The sequence below is a fragment of the Ovis aries genome, chromosome 1 (assembly GCF_016772045.2).
Source record: "Ovis aries strain OAR_USU_Benz2616 breed Rambouillet chromosome 1, ARS-UI_Ramb_v3.0, whole genome shotgun sequence".
NCBI lineage: Eukaryota > Metazoa > Chordata > Mammalia > Artiodactyla > Bovidae > Ovis > Ovis aries.
In genome coordinates this window covers 34997256-35013583 of record NC_056054.1, presented here as the reverse complement: position 1 = coordinate 35013583, position 16328 = coordinate 34997256, and the positions used below count along the sequence as shown (strand labels likewise).

Sequence of the window (16328 nt, the reverse complement as noted above, 5' to 3'; positions counted from 1 at the left end):
GACTCTGGAAAGATGGTTCTGATGAACCTATTTGGAGAGCAGCAGTGGAGACACAGACATTGAGAACAGATTATGGGTGTGGCTGGGAGCGGAGGAAGGAGAGGGTGGGAGATATGGAGAGGGTAACATGGAAATATAGAATACCATATGAAAATAGATACCCAGTGGGAATTTGCGGCATGACGCAGGAAACTCAAACTGGGGCTCAGTAACAACCTAGATGGGTGGGATGGGAGGGAGGTGGGAGGGATGTTCAGGTGCAGGGGGACATGGGTAAACCTATGGCTAATTCATGTTGATGTTTGGTAGATACCAACACAATACTATAAAGCAAATTATCCTTCAATTGAAAATAAATATTTTTTTAAAGAAAAAAAGAACGGGGCCTCCTGGAACACTGTCCAAAAGAAGGGCCAGAGGATAGCATGGCAGGATGGAGAGATAGGTAGGACAGGTGGACTTGAGAACGGGTGCCTTCTTCAGTTTTCTGCCAGAATTGGGATGGGTCCACATAACACAGATATAACAGAGAGCCCCTGCCCTCAGCAAACTCACTGTCCAGTGGGGAAGACTGAAGTCCACTGACATTGTGGCGGGTTCCAGGAAGGGGCTCCATTCCACTCACACATGAAATCTGGCAGCAGCCTCCCCTCCTTCTCAAGTAGTGTCTCCCAGCACCTGCGGACACTGCTCACAGACCTTAGTCTGGTACGTCATGTGCTCTGCTGTGCCTCTTTTCTACCTGTCCAGCCTGCATAGGGGCTTCAGTAAGTCACAGGTCATTTAATTTCACTGTCCTTATTTGTGCCTTTGGACCATCAAACCTGCTGTTCCCTAGAAGAATAATCAAGAATATATTTCCCTAATTTCTCTATACAGTAAACCCTTAGCTATGCTTGAAGAGTCTACTCAACATAGCCTCCAAGTGTTTCTCCACACTTCTGGGAAAATACTAGCATTTCCTTTCTTTAAAGATGACCTAATGAACCTCCATTAGTTTGTTTATAACATGTTATTTATACATCTTCCCCAGAGACTGTAGTCCTTTCAAGGACAGTGACTGTTAGAATCATTTTTCATTTTCTAGCCACCCCCTCCCCCAAAAGAGTTTAAGCACATGTAGGATAGAAACTATTGTGATACATTTTTGCAAACTGTGGGTAAAAGTTTATTAATAGGAGATAGAGTCAATTTAGTAAATCAAGACCAACTTTTTGCCCTAAATTTAAAAAAAAATAGATTAGTAAAATCAGAGTGCTTTCTGTGTACTGAGGATAATGCTTTTTCATGAAACTTTCTTTCCTTAAATATATGAATAAATGTTTTATTCATGTGTGTATATTTTTTTATGTGTCCTGAGTCATGCACTTGTAAAATGCACTTATTTGTGAATTATGGGCTTTCCTGATGGCTCAGTGGTAAAGAATCCTCCTGCAAATGCAGGAGACACAAATTCTATCTGTGGGTTGGGAAGATCCCCTGGAGAAGGAAATGGCAACACACTCCAGTATTCTTGCCTGAGCAATTCCGTGTACCAAAGAGCCTGGTGGGCTACGGTCCATGGAGTCACAAGAGTCAGACAGGATTTAGCAACTAAACAACTGTGAATTACAGGGTTTTCTTTAAGTTTAAAAGCCACCTAATTAGGATATAGTTATAGCTTCCCTATAAAAGGTTCCAAGATAATAATGTCTTAAGATGGCATAAAAGTGGATATAACCCAGCGTCTATCAGTGGATGAGTGGATAAGCAAAGTGTGGAATGCAATGAAATATTCATCCTTAAACATGAAGCATTTGACACATGCTACAACATGGTGAACCTTAAGGACATTATGCTAAACTCAGTAATCCAATCAAAATGAACAAACTATATGATTCTGTTCATCTGAGGTATCTGGAACAGTTGAGCTCATAGAAAGCGAAAGTGAAATGGTCGTTGTTAGACCCCATGGTTAGAGCCTGGAGTTAGTGCAAATAGGAGTTCTGGTTCAGTGAGAATAGTTTTGGCTTTGCAAGACAAATTTTCTGGAGATTGGTTGTATAACAATGCGAATATACTTAACATTATTAAACCACACACTTTAAAGTGGCTAAGATAAGTAAGTTATATATCACGTGTATTTTTACCACAATTTAAAACGTTTCTAAATGTTCAGTAAAAAAAGAAAGTTTATTTTTCTCTCAAGTCAGAAACTGTAAGCTAGACTCTGCAGAACCCTTTGGGTCTAAACTGCTTCCTGTGTGTTGCTCTGTTGTTTCTAGAACGGCACCCTTGTTGGGACTCACAGAAGGCTCACCTCTGTGGCTGCCCTTCCACCAGCAGGAAGGGGAGGAGCAGGAAGCATGTGCCTTTCCTTTTAGGGCATGTTCCAAGTATTGAACATTCCCTCTACTTACACTCTCTTGGCCAAAACTTAGTCACAAGGGGATCTGGGAAATGTAATCTTTAGCTGAGGAACCAGGAATCCAGATCAAATATTTATTATTCTAGAAAAAGAGGAAAACAAATATTGGGGCATAATTAACAGGGTTTTATTGTTGTTGGCTTCCCTAAATCAGTTCATGTAAATCTAAAAATTCCTAAAGGTGAAACTTGATTCATCCTCACTAATAAGAAGATGAACCAGAGGCTCAAAGAGCTCCAGGAACTCGCAGCAGGACTATTACTGAGCAAGAATTTGCCACCAGATCTGTCTCACACCAGGGCCCAGTTCCCACTCACATACCTCCCTGAGGAGGTTGTCCAGAGACTCTACTATAGCTCTGGTCGTTTTGTTATTGTTGTTCAATCGCTGAGCCGTGTCCAAGTCTTTGCAACCCATAGATTGTAGCACACCAGGCTTCCCTGTCCCTCACTATTACTGGAGTTTGCTCAAACTCACTTCCATTGAGTCAACGATGCCATCTAACCATCTCATCCTCTGTCACTCACTTCTCTTCCTGCCCTCAATCTTTCCCAGCATCGGGGTCTTTTCTGTGAGTCAGCTCTTTGCATCAAGTGACCAAAAGACTTGAGCTTAAGCATCAGTCCTTCCAATGAATATTCAGGGTTGATTTCATCCAGCCCAGCATTTCGCATAATGTACTCTGAATATAAGTTAAATAAGGAGGGTGATGCTATACAGCCTTGATGTATTCCTTTAGCATTTTTGATCCTGGTTATTCCATTCCTTAGCTTAACTGGCCTCTAGGAAATTTATAGAAAAATAGAATGATGAAATCTCCTGTGCTTTTCCAGAGAAAGTCCAAGCTGAAATCGATAAGGTGCTTGGCAAGTCACGACCACCAAGCACAGCCACTCGCGAGTCCATGCCCTACACCAACGCTGTCATCCACGAGGTGCAGCGGATGGGGAACATCATCCCTCTGAACGTGCCCCGGGAGGTAACAGTGGACACCATCCTGGCTGGATACCACCTGCCCAAGGTAATTAGGGGCTCACACCAACAGCCTCAGATCTCCAAGCTCATATCTGTAAACTGTGGGAATATCTCAATTGGAAAAACATTCTTATCCTAGAGAGTTACTTACATGGGAAGAGAAATATATTATGCCTGATGAAATACTAGTTTTGTTCCTTAAGTGTGAGCTTAGAAAAAACAGGATGTTAACAGGTGTTTTAGAGGAGAGGGGGGATTCCTAGGTCAGCTGTGATTAGGCAAAACCAGGCTTTTCTTTGCTATGAGGTTTCTCAGTGTTTTACTATGTGGCGTGAGTGGTAAATCTATGTGGGGATACAGAAGGCAGCAGTTCCCAGTCTCAGACTTTGTCAGGAGGTCCTTTCCTTTGCCTTGGGAGTGCTTCTCACAAGACAGAGACCTACTGGACCTGTTTCAGACCGTTGTGCTTTGCAGTGCTGGAATGTTGAAAAATGAGGGATTTTGAGACCGCCTGAACCAACATCACATTCATTCTGGTGTTTCTAACATACTGTCACCACAGGTGTTTTTCTGTCTTTGACTTACAGACCCTTGATGGGACTGCCTCACAAGGGAAAGCAATCCAAGTATATACAGTATTAAATATCAGAATAGGAGAGAAAGGAGGAACCAACTCTTTTTAAGCAGTGATTATGTACTGCGAACTATATGTTATTTCAAAATGTCTGAATCGGTCCTTAGAATAATTCCATTCTCTCATTTTATAAATCTGAAAGCCGGAGCTTGGAGAGTAATCTTGCATAAGATCTCTCAGCTACAGTGACAAGAGTTGGATTCCAGAAACGGAACTGTTCTGATTCCCAGGCTCATCTTTTGTTGTACTACACCATGTTCTTTCCACAGGAGTTGCTCTCCTTGGATTTTAAAAGAGTCTCCCTGAAATATTTCTCAGTGGGTCCCCATTAAATTCCCTGTCCTCCCAAAGGAAATTCTGCTCTCACTCGGCCCACCACAGAGATCTCAGATGACAGCTCTCCTGTGCCCCCTAGTGTCTTCTCTGTACACTGCACATTTACGGTTCTTCGCTTTCTCACAACTTTGGTGAGCCTCTGTGGATCCATTCTAGTTTGTCTAAATTGCTCTGTGTGTGTTGTACCTGGGGACAATCTCAAGGCAAGGCCAGAGGAAATTCTACATTGTCCACCCTTAGTCACCAGCCCAGCAGAACCAGGAATAGCAGCTATTCCTGCAATGATTGCCTTACTATATTAGTTTGGTGCAATTATAATTGCTGTTTTGGACTGTGAATTTTAAATCATTGTAACTAGGCTTTAAGAAAAGGCAGAGGAACCAGAGATCAAATTGCCAACATCCACTGGATCATTGAAAAAGCAAGAGAGTTCCAAGATCATGGCATCCCATCCCATCACTTCATGGCAAATAGATGGAGAAACAGTGGAAACAGTGGCAGACTATTTTGGGGGGCTCCAAAATCACTGTAAACATCTATTTCTGCTTTATTCACCATGACAAAGCCTTTGACTGTGTAGATCACAATAAACTGTGGAAAATTCTGAAAGAGACAGGAATCCCAGACCACCTGATCTGCCTCTTGAGAAATCTGTGTGCAGGTCAGGAAGTAACAGTTAGAATTGGACATGGAACAACAGACTGGTTCCAAATAGGAAAAGGAGTACATCAAGGCTGTGTATTGTCACCCTGCTTATTTAATTAATATGCAGAGTACATCATGAGAAATGCTAGGCTGGATGAAGCATAAGCTAGAATCAAGATTGCCAGAGAAATATCAATAACCTCAGACATGCAGATGATACCACCCTTATGGCAGAAAGTGAAGAAGAACTAAAGAGCCTCTTAATGAAAGTGAATGAAAAAGTAGGCTTAAAACTCAACATTCAAAAGACAAAAGATCATGGCATCCCATCCCATCACTTCATGGCAAATAGATGTAGAAACAGTGGAAACAGTGGCAGACTTTATTTTGGGGGGCTCCAAAATCCCTGTAGTTGGTGATGAAGCCATGAAGTTAAAAGACGCTATTCCTTGGAAGAAAAGTTATGACCAACCTAGACAGCATATTAAAAAGAGGAGACTTTACTTTCCCAACAAAGGTCTGTGTAGTCAAGGCTATGGTTTTTCCAGTAGTCATGTATGGATGTGAGAGTTGGACTATAAGGAAAGCTGAGCACCAAAAAATTGATGCTTTTGAACTGTGGTATTGGAGAAGACTCTTGAGAGTCCCTTGGACTGTAAGGAGACCCAGCTAGTCTATCCTAAAGGAAATCAGTCCTGAAGAGTCATTGGAAGGACTGATGTTGAAGCTGAAACTCTAATACTTTGCCCACCTGATGTGAAAAACTGACTCATTTGAAAAGACCCTGATGCTGGGAAAGATTGAAGGCAGGAGGAGAAGGGGAAGACAGAGAATGAGATGCTTGGATGGCATCACCAACTCAATGGACATGAGTTTGGGTAAACTCCGGGAGTTGGTGATGGACAGGGAGGCCTGGCGTGCTGCAGTCCATGGGGTCGCAAAGAGTTGGACACGACTGAGTGAATGAACTGAACTGAAGTGAACTAGGCTCAAACACATCTTTATTAATCAAAGAGGGAACCCTTACAATCAACACATTTTTGCCAATGAGAAATAAGGTTGCTTATTCCTGTAGTGTAAAAATCTGTCCTTCAGGACTCTTGGCAAGCATTTCTGCCTCTTTCTGGTTATGGAAGCATTTTCCCTGCAAAAAGTTATCAAGATGCTTGAGGAAGTGGTCATCGGTTGGCTACCAAGGTGAATATGGTGGAGGCGGTGAAACTTTGTAGCCCAATTCATTCAACTTTTGAAGTATGCAACATGCAGTCAGTTGTTGTCATGGAGAAGAATTGGGCCCATTCTGTTGACTAATCCCAGCTGCAGACATTGCAGTTTTCGGTGCATCTCATTGATTTGCTGAGCATGCTTCTCAAATGTAATGGTTTTGCTGGAATTCAGAAGGCTGTAGTGGATCAGACCAGCAGCAGACCACCAGTGACTGACCTTTTTTCAGTGCAAATTTGGCTTTGGGAAATGCTTTGGAGCTTCTTCTAGATCCAGCCACTGAGCTGGTCATCACCTGTTGTCATATAAAACCCATTTTTTGTCGCATATCACCATTCAGTCAAGAAATGGTTCTTTGTTGTGTAGAGTAAGCAAAGATGACACTTCAAAATGATGATTTTTTTGTTTGCAGTCTACTCGTGAGGTACCTATTTATCGAGCTTTTCACCTTTCCAATTTGCTTCAAGTGACCATAGAATGGTTGACGCTGAGTTCTTCAGCAACTTCTCTTATGGTTGTAAGAGGATCAGCTTTGATGATTGCTCTCCAACAGTCGTCTACTTCCAATGGCCAGCCACTATACTGCCCATCTTCAAGACTCTCTCGTCTCCTTTGCAAAACTTCTTGAACCACCACTGCACTGTATATTCATTAGCAGTTCCTGGACCAAATGCATTGTTGATGCTGCAAGTTGTCTCTGCTGCTTTATGACCCATTCTGACCCATAAGAAAATTGCTCACATTTGCTTTTTGTCTAACATTATTTCCATAGTCTAAAATAAATATAAAATACACAGCAAGTAATAAGTCATTAGCAAAAAAAAAAACATACAGCAAGAAATGTGCATGAAAATTATGTATAAAATAACCACATTTAAGAATGTATTCCAATATCAAAGGGCAAAATTTAGTAGTGCAAAACCACAATTACTTTTGTACCAACCTAATATTTTCTTGCTAATTGATCATTTGTGGTTGAAGGCTGGTGGTAGTGGTTTAGTTGCTAAGTCCTATTTGACTCTTGCTGAGGTCTATATTATTTCTCAAGTGATCTTTGCATTTTTATAGCAATTCATTTAACTCCAGGAAACTATCCCAGATCAGTAGACTTGTTCTGACATTAATTATTAATGTTGACTTAAAAAATCATCCTGGGAATTAAGAGATCCCGTTGGCTATGTTGTAGAGGCTAGGGGTCATAACTTTGATGTCAAATGTCCTAATTCAAATCATTTTTCTACCTCCTTCCACCCTGTGACTCTGGGCATCTTATTCCACCTCCCAGAGCTTTAAAATCTTTATCTGTGGGAATGCATTTAAATCCATTTCACAGATGGATATGTAATGAGGTCATGCATGTAGAATATTTAACCTTGTGCTTACTATAGAAAGTTCTCAAAATAGCACTTATTATTCTTTATTAATTCATCAGATATTCATTAAGCACCTAAAATGTTTAAACCTCAGAGAACAACTCAGAGGAAAGTAATCATGCAAGTTTAAAAGTACAACTGTGATAACTAAAGGAAAAAAATCACTGGTTTCTAGGAAGATGCAGGCTGGCTGCAATGAGGAGTGGGAGCAGGAGTGGGCAGAGAGGACTTCCCATAGGAAGTGATCTTTGAGCAGAGGATTAAAGGGTGGTTAAGAGTTAACTCAGTGACAAAATGAGAAGGAAGGACATTTCAGACAAAGGTGAACAACATGTAAAAAGGCACAGAAATGAGTGGGGAAATGTGGCATGTTTGAGAAACTGAAAGAAGCTTGATGTAGTGGGAGTGCAGGCAGGAGGGTGACTCAGACAGGGAGCAGATGTGTCCTTCATCTAAGAGTGATGGGAGCTATTGAAGGGTATCCGTCATGTTCCAGGTGTGTTGGGTAGACAGGAGTGGTATGATTAAATCTTATTCAAAGCTAACTCTGCTTTCATCATGTGGAGCACATTGAAGGGGAAAAGAGAATATGGGCAAAGGCAAGGCTATTACTGGCGGATAGCCAAGCGAGGCGGAGAAGGCAATTCCATTCCGGTACTCTTGCCTGGAAAATCCCATGGGTGGAGGAGCCTGGTGGGCTGCAGTCCATGGGGTCGCTAAGAGTCAGACATGACTGAGCGACTTCACTTTCACCTTTCACTTTCATGCATTGGAGAAGGAAATGGCAACCCACTCCAGTGTTCTTGCCTGGAGAATCCCAGGGATGGGGGAGCCTGGTGGGCTACCATCTCTGGGGTCGCACAGAGTCATATACAACTGAAGCGAGGTGGTGGCCTGAATCAGGTGGCAGTGGTGGACACAAAATGGAATAACAGGATCAAGAGAAATTTCAAGTAAAGTTGACCAAAAGAAGGGTTGGTTGAAGGAAGAATGGAGGAAAGGGAGGCACTATGGAAGACACCTAGGTTTCTTGCTCTGTGTCTGGAAGAACAACGGTTCCTTTTGCTGGGTGACCTCATTCTATTATTAAACCCTCTGTATAACAGACTAGACATTGGAAGGAAGCAAATGGGAGATGTCTCACTATTCTCTTGTTGATGTATATGTGTTCCCTCCCAAGTTCTACACTGACAAGTCCCTGCAGAGATCCATTTTGCACTAACAGCAGTCACACTTCCCAGGTCAAATTCCCAGCAGACAATCCCAGTCCCTCACTGTAAGCTGTCCCATGGCAAAGAGCTGGGTCCTAGGGGCTGGCCTCAGAAGGTGGTGGGTCAGGGAGGCTGAGGGAGTTCAGGGTGCTGCCAGCTTGGTGTGGAGTCCCGGGGGGACTGCCAGCCCTCTGCACACGTATGTTGTGTGGGTCAATCCCTGCCTGAGTCTCTTCTGCCTTCTCCAGGGCACCATGGTCCTGACCAACCTGACCGCACTGCACAGGGACCCTGCAGAGTGGGCCACCCCCGACACGTTCAATCCGGAGCATTTTCTAGAGAATGGACAGTTTAAGAAAAGGGAAGCCTTTCTGCCTTTTTCAATAGGTGAGTAGCGAGAAATATGAGTGTGAGAACCCAGAGTCCCTCTCTCAGCCCTTCCCTCCTCGTCTCCCTGGTGTTTTGCTTTAGTTGGCATGTCTCCAGGTTCAACAGGAAAATAAAAACTCACCCTAAAAGTTGAGAATTTTTATTCAGAGCCTTACAGAAGACTATATCCCAGGAAGATGGCTTCTCAGATAGCTCTTGGGGACTGTTTCCAAAAGGTAGGGAAAGAACCAGGGTAGGTAGGAGTTCTTGCTGGAAAAGAGAAAAAAAAAAAAAAAAAACCCATGTAATCAAACATCATAAGATTTTGCTAGACGCACACAAAAAGACCAGACATTTCAAGTTAATGATTTTAGTGCCTTTCTTTTTATGGGAAGATGCAAGAGTCTGGGCTCAGTGAAATTATTCCTTTCAGTCCAGTTCAGTTCAGTCACTTAGTCATGTCTTGACTCTTTGTGACCCCATGAATCGTAGCACGCCAGGCCTCCCTGTCCATCACCAGCTCCCAGAGTTCACTCAGACTCATGTCCATCAAGTCCATGATGCCATCCAGCCATCTCATCCTCTGTCGTCCCCTTCTCCTCCTGCCCCCAACCCCTCCCAGCATCAGAGTCTTTTCCAGTGAGTCAACTCTTCACATGAGGTGGCCAAAGTATTGGAGTTTCAGCTTTAGCATCAGTCCTTTATATGCATCCTAACACTCTAGCCAGTATCCTCTTTTTCTCCATCCTGAATTCCACTCAGAGCACAGCACTAGGGGCAGCTGCAGTGACTGATGGCTTTGTGGAGGGCAGCAGAATGGCCGGCAACAGTGTTCAGTCTACACCGTAGAGTGCCCTCCAGAGTGACTCTCTCTTGCTGTTGACTGCACCTCAGGATTCCCCGGGTGCAGCATCCCCAGGACTCATGCCTTTACTTCCTAAGCCCTGGCCAGACTCTGATGGAGACTTCAGCGTCACATTGTGCTGGCCCCAGAATGCTGAAACAAGAGCTCAGACCCTTCCTGTCGCCCAGAGAGGAGGTTGAATACTTGCCTTCCTTACAGAGTTTTCAGTGTTCAAAGATCTTTTTAGGGCAACCCATTCACACAGAACTAGAGTCAGTTGCTAGGAGAGGATGGGGAAGGGGCAAGGAAAGCGGCTCCTTGCTTCTCATTATGGGCATTACAAGTGACTCTAAGTGCCGTAGGCTTAACTAAATGGGATTCTACTCTATCACTGGTCCCTAAGAAGTCCTTTTACTGTCTTAAATTCTAATAACTCTTTAAATAACTAGTCAATACATTTACATGGTATACAATTTGAAAGGTATGAAAGAAGGTGCAGTGAAAACTCCCGGGTTTCCAAGCCAGCCAGTTCCAAAAGAGTATTTTAATTTATAACGTTGTAAAATGAGTGAGAAAAATTTTAGTATATTTCACATATTAAGTTAGGTATGTTGCAGAGATCATTTCAACTAAATTTCCAGTTTCTTAATTCTGTAAGTATTTCCTGGGTATCTGTTATGTCTCAGACATTCAGCCCTGAGGATATGATAATGAATGAAGTAAACAAAAACAAACAAAAAAAAAACTCTTAAAAAGTGTGTGTTCCAATTCTGTAAAGCAAGTATCCTTCAATTAAAAAAATAAATTTAATTGTCATAAAAAGTGAAAAAGCATGTGTTCTAGTGTAACCTTACAAAGTTGAGATTCTGTTTACCACCTTTAGGGATATGGAAGGAAACTGGAGCTTAGTAGGGTCAACTACTGTGCCTGCAGTCATAAAAAAGCTCACAAGACAGAGCTAGAACTCAGTGGTGACCAAGTTTATCAAATACTAAAGCCTGTGTTCTTCCTAGCAGCGTCTCCCTCCAAAACAGTAACTAAATATTACAGTGAGTTGGCACTCTGGAATTTATAGTAGTTTTCTTATCACTGATTTAAATTAAATATAGATTGATTTTCTACAACAGTATTATTTTGTTGATCATGCCACAAAGACACAGAGAGGGAGGGACTGGAATTTGACCCCATGTAGAAGTGATGCAAAGCCCAGGCTTTCCTGCTGTAGGACACTGTCCTGCATGTATCTGAACTGATTCTGATTGGACCTTCTGTGTCTTTCTCCTCTGGTTCTATGCCATCTTTACATTGGACAAGTCACCTCCTAACATGAAAACAGACAAGAGATGTAGAAATACCTTTCAATCTTCCTGTCTATAACAGCTTTATGTTTCCTATTACAAGTTTCACATGTGTATTTTAAGTATTTTAATCATTCTTGACACAGTTTTTTTGTTTGTTTTTGCTATTGAGAGTTATAATATGATATGAATTTGGTGAATCTTAAAATGGAAAAGCTTTAAGTGGGCAAGTGAATTACATTTTAACTATGCAAGAAGGAGCACTAGATGAAAAACTTGAGTCTAGGCCCCATTCTGGCAATTCTTTGGGCTCAAGATCTTGAATAAGAAACGATTCTCTCTTATTCTTAGTTTCCTTACATTAAGAAATGAGATACTGATCCATTGCCTTGCCTAACTACTAATAACTGGGCTGCTGTGAGGATTAAATGATGAGATAATTTCCTTGTAAATGAAGCCTATAATTAAAAGAGTAATTATATAACAGTGATGTTATCTAACCATCTTATCCTCTACCATGCCCCTTCTCCTTTTACCTTCAATCTTCCCCAGCATCAGGGTTTTTCCAGTGAGTCAGCTCTTTGCATCAGATGTTCAAAGTAGTGGAGTTTCAGCTTGAGTAACAGTCTTTCCAATAAATATTCAGGGTTGATTTCCTTTAGGATTGACTGGTTTGATCTCCTTGCAGTCCAAGGGACTCACAAGGGGCTTTTCCAGCACCACAATTCAAAAGGATCAGTTCTTCAGCACTCAACCTTCTTTATGTTCCTACTCTTACATGACTATTGGAAAAACCATAGCTTTAGTGTGTATTACTGCTCCCAAGTCTGCAGTTGAGCTGGGAGCTCAACTGACCTTAGCTTTGTCCTCTTGCCTGTTTGGGAGCTGAGCTGACTGAAGGCTGAGGGAAGATGACCTCAGCTGAGACAGTGGGGGTCCTTTCCAAATTTCATCCTCTAGCAATCTAGCCAGCAGGTGTACATGTAGAAGATAAGACCCCAGGAGGGAGAAAAGCACACAGTGCCTCCTAAGGGCCAGGCTGGGAACTGGCAACCATCACTTCCGCTGCATTCTGGTGGCCGCCAGAGGTCACCTGTGTGCCCCAGTTCAGGAGAAAGGGAAAGTAGCAGCTTTCATGGGAAGGGCTATGAAATCATGTTGCCAATGATGTGTGTACAGGGAGATGGGGAGCCATTGGAGCCATTTCTGCAAATAGTTGGTCTCACTATCTGTCTTTTTGCTGAGGAGAATGCATTGAGAGAAGGCAAGCAATTTGGGGATTTCCTCAGCTGTGACAGAGTGAGGCCAGTTTAAAAGGTTTCAGGAGACAGAGTCAACACCACTGTCTTGTTTTCTTGATACACTGCCATCTCTGGAGCACGGTGGCTTTGCCTCATTCTTGATCTGGCACTTTGTAAAAACAGCCTCCCTGAAGGGATAGAATGTGGAGAGCTGCTTCCCTTCTCTGGAAAGGATGATCAGGTGTGGAATTAGGACACATGCGTATAATCAGGGCAGATGGCAAAGCTGTTGCTGCAAATTTGTATTTTCTTTTCCTCATTTAAGTTTTTCCCTTTCGATCCAACAAAGCAGCAGACAGCTTCATGAAAGGCAAGAGGCTGAATCCTCGTTTTTCAAAGAAAAAATTTTTTTTAATTCACTGGATTATGGGAGATAAAATTATGAAGAACTTTCCCCCAAAACCTTAGGTCATTTCTCTCATTTTACTAATGAGGTAATTGACCTGGTTAGTTAATGATGGCCTGTTAGTGGAAGCACCAAGGAGAAGGTACACATTTCCCGCAGTCCAGGATGAAGCTGTGAGATCAAGTTGCCCTCCTTTTCATGATTTTAAAAGCAAATTCATATAATTCATACCTCCTGTCTTCCTGGTATCCTCACCCAGCCACGCAATATAGTTGGGAGAGAGATTATCTCACGTGTTTGACAAGTGAGCCATGTTCAGGTCTGTAGAAATAAAGGGTTTACTCCTAGCCCAGAGCTGGGTACTGATGAAACAAGTACTGTAACCCTGGTTCTTGATTCCGTGGGTCCAGTTTTGTCATATATGGATTCTTCTAGGAGAATCCTGGGTATTTACAATACAGCTGATCTGGTACTGTTTTAACAAAATTCCTCCTTGTACTATTTGTGATGGGTAAAGAGATAAAAGGGGCTTCCCAAGTGGTGCAGTGGTAAAGAATCCACCTGCCAAAGCAGGAGATGCCAGAGATGTGGGTTCCATGCCTGGGTCAGGAAGATCCCCGGAGTGGGAAATGGCAGCCCACTCCAGTATTCTTGCCTGGAAAACTGGACACAACTGAGCGCACACATACACACGCACACAGAGATAAGGATGAGGGGAACAGAGAAAATTAGATACACGTTGGTGGGAAATAGGCACAAAACAATTTAAGAACGATATGATTCTAAAGCATATTTTAATTGATTCAACATTTCGCAGATATTCTCTAATTTCATTTCCTCAACAGCTCATTATAGGCAAGGACAAAACAGGCATGCTGCATTAACTATTTCTAAGAAAGTTTCATTACAGGGGAAAATACCAAGTAACAGAAGCAACAATGCCCAGAATTAATTAGAGTAATCCCAGTGATGGTGTGCAGGAGAATCCTTACAAAGACAGTGCTGACGTATGTCTAATATTAACAAGGATTTTGTCTGAATTTGAGGGTTACAAACATCTTTTTTTGTCTTCACACGTTTCACAATTTTTTTTTCTTTTTTCTTAGGGAGAAAGTAAGTTATTAAAACACCCATTCATGTTGATGTATGGCCAAACCAAAACAATATTGCAAAGTAATTCACCTCCAATTAAAATAAATACATTTATATTAAAAAAAGAAAAAAAATCTAAAAAAAAAAAAAGAGATGATGGTAGAGCCCAGTGTGGGGTGTTATAGCCCAAGTAGGGGAGGAGGGAAGCCTGGAGCAGGTGAACACAGGTGGGATGAGATGGGGTCACCCCTGCATGGCAGGGAGACTCCCGGTCATAATAGAGGGAACTGTGATGTAGAGAGAAGATGCCTTGTACTTGAGAAACTTTGATCTGACATTTACTTGCTTACACTTTTCAAAAGTTTCTTTTAACAATTGAGAAAAACTACCTAAGATTTTGGTTTTTTGTCTGCTTTAGTCATTATTGTTTGCTAATGGATTTTTAAACAACATTAGGCTAGTGCTGGGCCAGCTCAGACCTCACTTCTCTCATTCACACCTGCAGGCTGGGAGTGTGTGATTGTGTAATTAGCTCGCTGAGCTTTGGTTAACCCAGGTGTGTATGTGTGAGCGTTAGTCGCTCAGTCATGTCTGACCGTTTGCAACCCCATGGACTGTAGCCTGCCAGGTTCTTCCATCCATGGGATTTTCCAGGCAAGAATACTGGAGTTGATTGCCATTTCCTTCTCCATTGGTTAACCCAGGTGATTGTGATCAAACTGAATACATAAAGCCCCAGAGGCTGGCAGGCCCTCTGCCTTTGCTCAGGTTTTACAAGAAGTCATAAAATATTTCAATCCTTGCTGGTACAGACACCACCTGAACAGGTAACTTTTTATTGTCTTTCAGGAAAGAGGATGTGCCTTGGAGAACAATTGGCCAGAACTGAGTTGTTTATTTTTTTTACCTCACTTCTGCAAAAATTTACCTTCAGGCCTCCAGACAATGAAGAGTTAAGCCTGACATTCAGGATGGGCTTGACCCTCTCCCCAGTCAGCCATCGCCTCTGTGCTGTTCCTCGGGCCTGAAGTTGTTGGGGAGAGGGAGGGGAAGGAAAGCGGGAAGAATGGGCCTGTCACCCCTCAAGGCACGAGGCCTGCTCAGAAGTGAGAGGACAGCATCCAGTGACTCTGGGACAGGTCATAGGAACTGAACTCAGAGGAAACTGGATCCAAACCCCAGCTTTACCGTCTCCAGTGGGGCATTGAGGAAATCAGTTATGTTATGAGTGATTTCATTTTCATCCAGAGGATTTAAAGTGGACAATGATTTCTTCTCTAAAAGGAAGAATTGCTGTAAAAATCAGAGGAAATAATGGGCTTTAAGTGGCTTGGAAACCATAAAGTGCATCATAAAAGGCATAGCTCTGATCTGCCTCCTTCTGCTTCCTTCCTTAGATAGGGATTTGCTCTGGCTTGTTGAGATGGCCTGGGTCAAAGTGGTGCCAAATGGTGGGTAAGAGTTAGAAGTTGGGCCCTGGGGCAGCCACTGACTATGTCCAGATAGACCCTCACACTTGGTAGCACTGGGCAGGCTTACCCTGCTTCTGCCCTAGACTGGCCCCTGGGAAGTCAGCAGGGCAGGTGGAATTCCTGATTTATAGACTAGTTTCTGTGAAGAAGAATGTTTTCTGATTTACCTAACAAAGCACTATCTTGGTCTTGGACTCCATTTAACTAAACGTTTTAAGCAGGTTAGGGGGAAAACAATTGTGGAAATATTTTCTATCTTTTAAGCTACTCCTTACACTTCAATCCCCTCCCTGGTATTTTTTATTCCCAAGCCATTTCATATTGGATTTGACAGTGTGGTGGGTGTGATCTTTTCTCACAAACTGATGTTGGCTTTTGGTTGGCAAGTATTCCCACCCTAAACACAACAGCTGAGGCATGGTAGAATATTTTATAGCAGGAAACTGAAATGCCAGAATCCTGCTCAGCCCTCTTTATGTGTGGTCATTGAGGGGAGAAAATGGCACCAACTGGAAGGCCAGGTCCCACTGACAGTCCCTGGGTTTGGATGCCAACCCCCATGCAGACAGATACCAACAAACCTAGTGAATGGGACTAAACCATTCAAGGTCTTTTTTCTAACATTGCTACACTTAAGGAATTTAAATAGCTCAGAACAAAAAGGGCCATGAGGTCTTTGGGCTTTTCATTCCTGTTGCTTGGAATTCAGAGGAAAGCTAATTCAATAAATACCATTAGAAAGGGAAAGACACTGAAGAGCAAGAGCAGGAGAGAGGGAGGGACAGAAGGCAAGTGAGAGAG

General features: G+C 42.6%; 1 protein-coding gene across 6 annotated transcripts in view; it reads left to right on the top strand.

The window, feature by feature from the left end:
• CYP2J (cytochrome P450, family 2, subfamily J) overlaps nt 1-16328 on the top strand; it is a 67307-nt gene that overhangs the window by 22282 nt on the left and 28697 nt on the right. For 2 of the 6 annotated variants that reach the window (XM_042248764.1, XM_042248734.1), the window contains exons 8-10: nt 3241-3428; nt 9054-9192; nt 14905-15425. In XM_042248764.1, coding sequence (XP_042104698.1) covers nt 3241-3428; nt 9054-9192; nt 14905-15083 — 506 coding nt within the window. In that variant the 3' untranslated portion in view covers nt 15084-15425. 6 annotated transcript variants of the gene reach the window in all.